Here is an 11,478-nt window from a genome sequence, read left to right on the forward strand (position 1 = left end):
ACTATGTTCCTTACCTTGCAATTTAAATAGTTTGTTTAAAATAATGCCATAAAAATGTTATGTTTGTTTCTATCAACAACGTAACATCCCTTTCCTTCGTCCATTCGTACCACTAACATAGATGAATTAAAAACCACATACCGCAGCCATTTTGAAGATGATCATCCTGTGGATCCTATTTTACTAGCGTAATTTCTACCTCCGTACACAATGATGGTCAAGATGCAACCTAAAGATAAAGGACAAAGTAATACATTGTTGAAACTTAAAACAACACCATGTTCGAAATACTTACGTCACTTCAATCGACTTTCACCGACGTCAAACACGAACGAGAAGATCGCTGATCGCTAAAGTTGGACACATCCTTTTTCGGCGCTTTCTCTGCTTCATTATGGATATAATATGGATAACGGAAGTCTTTGCAACAGTGGTGGTAACGTTGTTGGTGTTACCGTTGCTACTAGTGGACGTTGCTGTGCAGATGATAAAGCCAGGTGCGGTAGCAGTGTTGGCTGATTCGATCACCGGAAACGTGGCGGCATCATCGGCAGCATTGGAGCCCCCGGAAACATGACACCCATGCCGGGTACGGTTGGAATTTGCGTTAGTAACCCACCTGTCCGACGTAGAAAAACAACGGGAAGAAGCAAATACATGAACGAACAACAGTATTAGAAAGGGTTTACGGTGTGATGCTTCGCTATTTAACGTACGCAGGAACTAGATTATTCGATTTTTGGGGGGTTTCATTCTTTATATATTGATTCCGAACCAAAACGACGCTGATAATGGTGAAGGTGATGATTGTGGTTGTGATGGTATTAGCGGTAGTAGTAGTAGTATTAGTATAAGTTGAAACAGTATTAATATTAATAGTATTATCAAGATAAAATTGTTAACAATTACTGTGAATAAAATAATTACATTAAATCAAAAGAATATATTTATAATAGCAACGGCAAAGTGTCAACAGAACGTGAAAATGAATACGAACAATTCCTTATCTTCCCATGATCCACTGGGATGAGGCTGATCAGCTTCAACGCTCTTTGCAAGCGTTCGAGGCGACCATTTTGCGTGAAGTAATCAGAACATTATATTGAAATCATAACGTTGCAGGATGAAAATTGCTCTGTGGAAAGTTCGCACTAGAAAACTAAAAAAAAATGTAAAACCAAAAACACTACAATATTTAACAACAATGTTAACACTATAAATTAACGATGAAGAAAGGTAGCTTACACAATCAACTTTTTACAGAACAAGTAAGAAAACCCCAGACACACGCTAACCTTACACTACGATAAAAACTACTTTCAAACAGTTCAAACTAAAAACTGAACCTCTATGTCTTCCGTGGAAGAATAGCTTAGAAGACTTTTCAAATGATCTTTAGTAAAATAGATAGTCTAATCTAGTAATTTTTATAAAGCAAGATCAAAGAGCTTCGTAAAGTGCAAAAATAATCATAATTTGAAAAGTGCGGAACAATTACTTTGTTTTTTTTTTAATAACAAACATCCACAAAAGTTGTTATCAAAGCATACAGAAAACAGTGCAAAAACAATAAAATTACATTAAGCAAATATCACTCAACCATGAAGGGATCATGACCTAAGAAGACAGACACACATACAGACACTCACACAACCACACACACGCACACTGTTACTACCGGAAGGGGTAGAAAACACATTTAAGTGATGTTAGTAGTATTTTTAAAGGCTTATCTTAGACACGAGGAAGAGTGGTAACAGGTATGAAACTATCATCCATCCCTTTACAATATTTTATTTCATTTTTCATTTCGCGACAGTACTGCACTGGTGTCCTGCAAAAGAAAAAAAGACAACAACAACAGGAATCGGCACTGTGGATGAAATCTCCGCCAACTGAACATAGCGAGCGAACCATATCCGTAATGGCAATTTCGAAAACTGCGTTGAATGAGTTATGTTGTTCGGTAAATATACTACTTATCATCCCTCCACCGGTTGGAACAATACTAAGTGATTAAATTTGCCGTTGATGTGTTATCATAAATCCGTTCGCTAAACGCTTTTATCATTTATTGAGCATGCAACCATGGTCAAGCTGAAGTATCTAGCTTTTATACAAAACTTATTATATAGCATTAGGAACATTGCAACACATCGTTTTTTTTAACTAATCGCTGACGAGTAAAGCGGGTTGGCATTCGAAAGGAACATCGTATTACCGTATCGAAAATAATGAATAAAAAAATTAATCCACGATCAACATAAATAAATACTCCACTGTTCAGTAGTAACACACCCAACTAGATGCTCTACTCACTAATACTACCAACGAAACAAATGGAAAACAAAATCTTTGATTTGGTTAAACCTGTTACAGGAATGTCTGATAATTCGACCGGCGAAGAACTAGAAGTCAAAAATTTATATTTAATTGTTAAAATAATAAATGTTACAGAAAATTTTAGATTTTTATTTGTCAAGCTAAATCTATTTAGTATAACTACTTAGAAATACTGCACACTTAGAAAACTGATAGTGCGGTGTCACGGTATAACCATTGTGCGAAATCAAGATTGAGAATGGTCACATGCACCATTAGGTTTCAAAACGATGTATTCTTATGTATCTAAAGAGATACAACGAATGAAATAAATTATTGTTGAACAATGAAGATGAGGAAATGGCTTGAAAGTGGAATAATAATGATAAAGTACTCACCATCAAATAAAAAACGGATACAAAAAAACTATGCTGAACGGTGTTAAAAAAAATGCATTCTATAAAAAGTGGGATGTGGTTAAATCATAAAAGAAGATGAAAAACGAACATGAGAATATTTAGGCATGCTAACTAAAAAAAACTCACGGATGATTTTGTTCAAGTTGTTAAAAAATCTGAATGTTTTTTCCGCTGAATGGATGAATAGAACATGAATCTGAATATTTTCAAATGAAATACTAAACCCGATTGCTAACAAAAATTAACGGTCGTCAGCGGCGATTTTTCAGTTTATGATTGTTTTATACTAAAAAAATAAAATAACGTTGACCATCTGATGATACTTATAGCATAACAAATGTTAAACCATAAATAATACTGAACCTAACAGAAGCAGTGGTGCCTGAGCCTAAATCGCTATTTTGACTGATGAAAACAGGATGGATTATTACGGTGTGAAGCGAAACACTCGTTTAGCAAGCTCACGCAAGACATGATAAGGATCTGTGGAGTTATAACAATCAATGTAGAGAAAAAGACATTTCCACAAGAAAACAGTAACCTTAGGAAAACATAAGCAAAAAAAACAGATACACTCAAAGGCAATATTAAGTGGTTCCGAAAAGAAGTGACAATGATAATGATACAGAGCTAACATTAGTGTAAAAAGAATAGATATTATAGTCTATATGAGCATAGGTGTGTGCCTCGCTATTATACCTTGGGCGGACACAGTTTTCGCACGAGGAAATCTCGAGTGCGGTGTACTCGAATTTGTGAGACGTCATTGCACTGTAGAAAATACGGGATACAATAAGATAGCAGAAGGAGATAACACCAATAAACACAATATGATATTGTTTCTCTTCGTTAGGACAAGTTACGGAATTAAGGTGACAGTTTTGGGAGCGGAGGACCAAACAAAAATTCATGAAAACCTTATGGAAGGAGTCGAAAAGGTTTGCCTTCACGGTTTGCTATTTCTGCCCAACGCACAAAGAACGACTTTCAGTACCGCTTTGCTAATCGTAACGACTTGTTTATGCTTTGACTCTCGCTTATCCACGATAAACCGAGCATTTGAGAAGGTGTATAAACAGTAACAGAAAATTGAAAGCATTAAGGGAAACTAAACCGAACATAATCGTTTTAATTATACATGCTACTTGTGAGGAGAAGTTTGGGAATGTATTTATAAATATGAATGAAGAAAAATATGTGTTTTGCAGCGTGTGACTTTTGCAGCATCACGACCATTTGTAAAATATATTTCAGAAATATGCTCCGTATGTAATAGGGCAGACGGTAGGTACGAAAAAGATGGCTTTAAAATAGTTGTTGCAAATGCAGGCAGTATAAACTAATTTGAGTAGCTTTATTTTGTAGATCTTGTGTTTGGATTCTGTAATGTAAAACGTTGGTTCGAACTTGAACCAGAATAGAGCAACTTAGGAACATTAATTGCTTTCTACTAATTCAAATGCTTCTTCTACTAATTTCAACCTCCAACTGGCCTGTTTGTTTACTATCAACGTATTCCACCACCTAAAATATGCATACGGAATATGAGTCACCCATTGTATGTCCGGAAATACATACAATATGAACTAAGTATAACATTCATTTACTCCAATATTACTACATGTGTACCGAAGAATAAACATTAGTTATGGTTAAGAAGCAAAGTATAATTATTATTTTTTTAACGGAGGAAAGACAAATTCAATAACATTTTTAACTTTCTTTGATACATTAACCCCTTCACAGTTTGGAATTGGAATTCCAAGCGGATAGATAGATAGTTTATTGCTAATCACAATAACAAATAATGCATATGCAAACTGACTGATCATTTAATTAAAAAATCCCCAAAAATGTTTCGGAAAATACAATTTTTTCTTCGTTTCTAGATCAAAAACTATATAAAAACGCAAAAAACAGTGTGCCAATTTTTTGAGCAATTTTCTCAACTTAGCTGGACTGTGAAGGGGTTAAAGAAAACAAATGGGCTTTATTTATCCATATGTTAAGTCAATATTTTTAATAATTTTAATTGATAAATTGATCTGGCCAACCGGTTGCCACCGTTTCAAACTACAGTAGACTAACAATTTTCCAGTTTTTTAGTCTTCCATATACATTTATTCGTTCAATCATGAAAAAATGGAACAAATGTAATGGTCGAAAAAACGGTTTTATCAAATTTAATCACTATAGAATTACTTCCTAGCACAACTGACAAAATGTGCCAAAGATGGGGGTTACAACTCTCAACACCACGCATTTCTAAAATCTTATGTTTTAAATAAACTTTGATGGCGATGTACTGATTTGTATGGTTGGGTTGTTCTTCGGACATTTTGCGGATTATCCGCGATTGTTGTTCTACCTTTTTCAATCGGACAATCGGGAGTATATGATGAATGCTAAGCTGTCCAGGATTTTATAAAATATATTCTTCGATACATCCACAATACCGCATCGTCCCGGAATTGCGGAATGAACCCTAGTTTCAAATATGCACGAAAATGGAGCAATCATATCCCTTTACATGTTAGGCTTTACAAAATAAGCATCTCTAAATACGTAGGGAAGTTCAACTGTCCAAAGCCAAGGCCTTCCAATATGGGTCATCTGAAGCTAAATCGTTCAAACTAATCGGTGATATTGTTTATGTTTTATTCCAATAAGATTGTGATTTGGATTTGAGCAAATTCTTCCTTTTATATCATTTTGCTCGAAGTTTAAAAGTTTATTAACATCTAAACAAATACATTCGAAGTATATACTCAAATTAAGTTGGACAGCAAAGAATTGAACACACATTGCTTATCCAGCTTTCTCGTTCGTGCAGTCTAATCTAAAGAGTACGTTTTTGACCGTTTCATTTTTAAATCATTTTTATGTCTCGTTAATTTAACTTATTCATAACTAGCTCAGGCAGATTAATTAAAAGAATCTGCTTTTGAAAGTTCGCAACATTCACTCATTCTTAACGCGCATAGCTTTAAATAGACTATTCTAGTTCAAATTGCTTGGTTAGGTCAAATTGTGAGGTAGATTAGAGACAGTTTGCAAATCTACGTCACCAGAGGCCACCTTAAGCAGGTTCTACGGTCGTGTAAGGATAAATTGTAACTAAAATTCGAAAATGAGTGATTGCAAGTGGCAGTACGAAAAAAATGCTCTCATCTAAAAGTCCCTTAATACGACTCTCTGCTTTTATACAACTTTTTCTTTTCTGTTTAGTAAATCCATGGGAATTTACTAAATGCTTTTAAAATTTTTGTATTTATGAATAATTGATTGCCATAATTTACAAAGCAAATTAATGTGTTTTCTGGATCGAATCCAATAGTAACGTTACATTTAAGTACTGATTTTACAATATCGTAAATGAAAGTTTTACATTACAAAATCCACTACAAGTCTTACAGCTATGCAATTATTCATACATAGTCGTATAAATTGACGATAAACAAAAGCTTCATTAATGTAAAACTGCACTAATTCTATGTAAAAAAAACATCCAAAATTGAGCGGTACTCAAATAACTATCGTTATAATTATTGAAGATACCGAGTACACTGTTTAACTTGAATTGTTTTAATTTAGTGTGTTTTCCATCTAAATTTGCACATCACTTTAACTCGTAGTACGGGCAAGTGGTATCTTAGTTCTATCAATTCCTTCAGTGTCTATGTGTGTGTATTTTTTTACCCTGTGGTTCAACTTGTTTGCACAAAAAACTTTACGCTATCCTTTGTAAACAGCCCAGAAGCGAAAGGTAAATCAACTGTTTTTGGAAGGGTAATGATCACTTTCGATAATATTGATTGTACCTACCTGGACCAAGACCCATTTGTGGTGGACCAGGGCGTAACATGTTACCCCCTAGCAGCGCCAAATTTCCCCCGCCCGGTGGGCCAAGGGCCAACCCTTGGCGCATCATTGGTTGCATTAGCGGCATGGGTCCTCCTAGCGACACCGGAACCTAAAAGTACAAGCCATACAACACAATTAGAGGAGATAGGATCGTGAGTACTTATGCTTATGCTGTTCTTATGCTAGTGTTGTGGCGACATTTCTAGTGCAAGCAGTTTCAACACTTTTCTGTGAAACATCTATAAAATTATCTCATCTCCGAATCAACGTAATGAAGTAAACGTCTACGAAAAACACTGAAAGGAAACAGAAATACTCACCACATACCTCGCACGATGCTACCAGATTAGCTATAGATTAAAGCGAGCTACGAGCAATAGATTTTTTCAGTTACCCTTAACCATGGCTGTTGTCACCTTACCCACAACACTAGTCTATAAAGTTCAAAGTACTACTTTCTAGATTTGTTATTGTTAAACTGACCATTCCAATTGGCATTCCCGGTCTCGAGGCGGCAGCGGCGGCAGCATTGGCCACGGCTGCATTCGCTGCCTGAAATCGTTGAATCATTGCGGCACGATTCAATTCCTCAATCTGCTTATGATGGTTCGCCGCAGCAGCCTGAGCAGCATGCGCTATCACGGCGGCTTGCTGGAAAGCGCACAAAAGTGAGGATAAGAAAGGGTCCGCGTTGTCTTGGCGTTTGATCGTTTAATTTGTTAATGATAGGTTTTTGAAAATGAGAAAGGAAACAATATGTGTGTGTGTGTGTGTATTTGTGTGAGGTTGAACAACAACATTTAACTGAAAGGGTATCGGTAACTGACAGCATTCGCGGGAAGGGGATAAAATATAAACTGAGTATAATTCTATTGAGCAAGAGGAGAACGTTTGATATTGCATAAATTGTGTCATTAATTTTGCCCGCACTTCTTGGATGATGACAACTAATTTACGAAACGGATGGAATCCTATGCCGAAAAATATGGCAGTTTATAAAACATCACATTTTCTGATCTGCAAATTTAGCAGCAACCTTCAAGTATCACCAAAAAGAATGGCCAGCAATAAACGATGATACACGCATAGTACTTGAAGAGCTAAGAGCAAACCTTAAGCGTCTTAAATATACTAAGGAACGGGAAGAGTAAACCCCTGTAAGAAAGGTCAATAGAATACTGAATGAGGGACAATGAGAACAATCAATTCAATTAGTAGTACCCACACCCATGCATAGTAATAAAAAGTTCAAACTTGGGTGACTGTTATGGAACGATTATCGGGTAAAAAGTGCTACAATATTAAACAAATGAGAGAAATGCAACAGAATTAACAAGGTTTTGTAAGGGAGGGAGGTGATAAAGCAGATGCGATCAATTTTCCATCCAAAATACTTTTGAGAACAGTTTAACTTAAACAATTAACCAAAACCCCACAAACACAACAAACATATCTCGACGGGAGCTCATTACGATGCAACTACCAGTGGACTCTTCGCAGAAGCATCCGTTAAGAGCATCTTCAACCAATCAAATCAACACTCAATGTTCTACACTATCCTCCGACTCAAATGCACAATTTAACCGGACACAAGAACCAGAGGTGAGCTCCTGCACACGCAACCTCTCAATACTCAAGAAACGCTACTCAGTGAAATGCGGACAGGAGAAAGACGAAAACGGGAAACAGGATAAAGAGAAAGGAACACTTGTTACAAAAACACTTACTTCTTGCGGCGACATCATACGATTGTCCTTCATCGAGGCCGTTGTCTGGGTGTTGGAAGCAACTGTCGCTGTTCCGGAGGCGGACGAAAAGGGTGACAATTGCTGAAGCTGCTGTTGCTGTTGTTGTTGCTGCTGCTGTTGCTGCTGTTGCTGCTGCTGTTGCTGTTGCTGCTGTTGTTGCAGATGCTGCTGATGTTGTTGCTGCAGATGTTGCTGATGCTGTTGTTGCAAATGCTGCTGGTGCTGTTGTTGTTGTTGCTGGTGGTGTTTAAGCTGCGCTTGTGCCTGTGCCTGCAGTTGTTGCTGAGCTGCGGCCACGGCGGCTGCCACTTGCGCCTGCTGCTTTTCCTGCTGCTTCTGCTGCAGTAACTGTTGCGTGGCCTGCTGAATTTGCTTGTGATACTGTGGCTTTCGGGCACGTAGTTCCTCCAAGCTAAGATCTTCCGGTGGATGGACAATCTTCGACGTGGCCGTTCCCGCGTTCGGTATCACAGAAGAGGCTGCCGCCTTTGAAGCGTCACCGCCACCCAGTCCATTGTTGATGTTGTTGTTGTTTGCTGCAGCGGCAGAGATGGCACTGTTGGTCGTTGGCGGTGCGCTAATTGTGGCCGAGCTGTACGCAGGGAAGGTAGCTTTCGATGTGCTAGCTACCGTCGCCACGCTGGCGGCTGCGGCCGGGAAGAGCGGCCGAGGTGCGGCTCCCATCATCGCAGGCATCATTTGCATCCCGGGTGGTACCATGTACGGGTTCATGCCCCCCATCGCTCCCATCATGGGGTTCATGCCGTACGCCGCTTGCAAATGGGGCGCAATCATATTCTGCATCATCATCCCTTGCGAAACGGTGGTAGCTGAAAACGAAAGCGCACCGGGTTAGCTATAAATGATTCCAAATGTTGGTTCACATTGTACCCTACCTTCGGGTTGTTTCATCTTCTTGTGCGCTGGCTCCTCCTCCTCCGATTCCGAGCGGTTACCGTTTTTCTGCTTCTCATGTTCACGAATATCTTCCGGTGGAATGCCTTCCATGCCATAGATTTCAATCACTATATTCGACCGGTTCGGGAGCGAGTTCGGCACCTTATCGATCGATTCCTTGTGAACCTGCATGCAATGTATGGAAAGGCCTGGACCGGTGTAAAGCTTTTTGTGGCAGATGTGGCATTTGAAATGCTTTGCCTTCTGATGCTGTACTAGAATCTTCTCATCGTCGAACTCTCGGTTGCAGTACCTATGCAAGAAATCGGACAGAAAACCGCTAAGGAAAACTCATTTCGCCAATAGTTACATGTTTAGTAGAATTTCGCTTTCGATCACCAACAATACAACAACATTATATAATCAGCAAACAACTTTATGCATACATTAGCAGACCACAATCTTTCTACAACACAGAGAAGGGATTTTAAATGACGCACCATCATCTCGGATGGGCGGATGCTCAAGTAGGTAAAATATATTTTTATAAAAAAAGGATACCAGCACCACGGCTTCGATGCCTTCTTCTTCTTGCGACCCATATCTTCGCCTGATGTAGGTAGAGTAGATCGGCGTCAAGTATCAGTGCTTGGGGGCACCAATTTTATCACAAACTCCACCTCACAACCTCAATCTGCTCCGCACGCCGAATGACACTTTCAGGTGCTCGGGCTCTGCAGCACTTTTGTGCTGAAATCGTTCTTCGTCACGGAGGCTAACAATTTCACGTAATTGTCGACTATTAAACAACACCTATCAGACAACTTCACTTTGAATGCAGTCAGGGCACGGCAAGGTACAAAATCAAAGCTAACTGAACAAGAATTATTTAGTCTAGTATGCTAAATTTTCACTTTTACAGACGCGTTAAAATTTTCTGCTGTCTTGCGCTGCAAAATGTGTTTAGTGTTGGCAAGATTCGCAAGATTCGAAGATTAGATCTCTAGGCGGATTCTATAGGATTGGATCCCATTTGACGGATTCGGAACAGATTTCATTCGCTTGGGATTTGAATCAGTTTTTTATTTATTTAATTAATTATGAATCAGTCTTGATTTGTTTGAGAATCGTTTTGATTCGATTCTGACTAGATTTGATTCAAACTTTATCGGAATCTATTTAAATTTGATGTGACTCGATTCAGACACGAAGTGTCCGTCACTATTAAAAGTTTTGTAGACAACCTCCTCGACTACACAATTCTTGGAACAGGGCTGCATTTAAATGCTGTCAATAAAAAACTGAATTGACAGCAAAGTGACAGCACAGCCGTTAAAAATGAGTCCCCACGTGGAATATTTGTGTGATTCCTAGAATATAATAACTAAATCAACAAAAAATGTTAAATTACATTTAAAAATAAGTTCAAGCATATTTGAATGTTACTTACCTATCCCATGTTACAGTCGATACCCCTGACGGGAAATAATTCCAAAGGCATCCAAAACAAATTTCTTCGCATTTATTTCAATGGAACTTTAAAATCTAAATAAATAAAAATTAATGCATCGTTCATCAAATATAAATCCAATTTCAGTTTGTGATTTTGAAATGTTGAATACACCCAATTCAAAACAAATTACACCTTTCTCAAAACTTTACATCAAATAATTAAACGCCTTTTTAGTTTGGTCGATGTGCATACCCATTTCTTAATTTTTCACAGTTCAAAAACTAATGGCAAACGTATTGAATTCATATAAAATAAAGTTTGGTCATTGTGTTTATCAGTATTTAGCTATAAGCCGGTGTATCCAAATATTGACTTTTATACAAACATATTAAAACGATTATTTTTATAAACTAATTGGGAAACATATTCAATTTATTAACTTCTAGTGTTAATCCATGACTTTCACACATCCAATGGAATGACACTTTGATCTTAGCCTTTAGGCCGAGAAGCGATCCAATGGAATGATATTTTATATATATTTATGTACTCTGAAATATTTTTTTTTTTAAATATTGAACATAAATCGTGATAAAGTTTAAAACGTGAAAATCGCGGTAGTTCTAGTCTTCATAAGGGAATTCGGTAATTGTTTTATCAGTACCAACCTATTGCTGTGTGTATCCAACCGTTATTTATACTTTTACAAAAATATTGATGTTAATACATGCAATACATGCTGCAATAAATCGGTTGCAAAATCTGGCAATAAAAA

The 11,478-nt window shown here is 37.5% G+C and overlaps 1 protein-coding gene across 2 annotated transcripts; it reads right to left on the reverse strand.

Moving 5' to 3' along the window:
* Positions 1 to 299: 299 nt before the first annotated feature.
* On the reverse strand, positions 300 to 10,047 carry LOC131290866 (BUB3-interacting and GLEBS motif-containing protein ZNF207). Of its 2 annotated transcripts, XM_058320088.1 has the most exons (6): positions 9,812 to 10,047; positions 9,250 to 9,563; positions 8,333 to 9,183; positions 7,089 to 7,256; positions 6,567 to 6,714; positions 300 to 619 (listed from the first exon to the last, which is right to left on the reverse strand). In XM_058320088.1, exons 1-6 carry the CDS (start codon positions 9,850 to 9,852, stop codon positions 525 to 527), a joined length of 1,617 nt encoding a protein of 538 aa, XP_058176071.1. In that variant the 5' UTR covers positions 9,853 to 10,047; the 3' UTR covers positions 300 to 524. The 2 variants fall into 2 exon arrangements, with proteins under 2 accessions (XP_058176071.1, XP_058176147.1); XM_058320164.1 differs by lacking the exon at positions 7,089 to 7,256.
* Positions 10,048 to 11,478: the final 1,431 nt, after the last annotated feature.

Source organism: Anopheles ziemanni, chromosome 2 (genome assembly GCF_943734765.1).
Source record: "Anopheles ziemanni chromosome 2, idAnoZiCoDA_A2_x.2, whole genome shotgun sequence".
Classification (NCBI taxonomy): Eukaryota; Metazoa; Arthropoda; class Insecta; order Diptera; family Culicidae; genus Anopheles; species Anopheles ziemanni.

Bases quoted from the DNA above. Each gene is read 5' to 3' on its own strand.
- LOC131290866 (XM_058320088.1), bottom strand. From the start codon at position 9,852: ATGGGTCGCAAGAAGAAGAAGGCATCGAAGCCGTGGTGCTG. The intron at 6,715-7,088 runs GTCAGTTTAACA...TTGTACTTTTAG, and splicing joins CGGGAATGCCAATTGGAATG to GTTCCGGTGTCGCTAGGAGG. The intron at 620-6,566 runs GTAGGTACAATC...TACGTCGGACAG, and splicing joins ACAAATGGGTCTTGGTCCAG to GTGGGTTACTAACGCAAATT.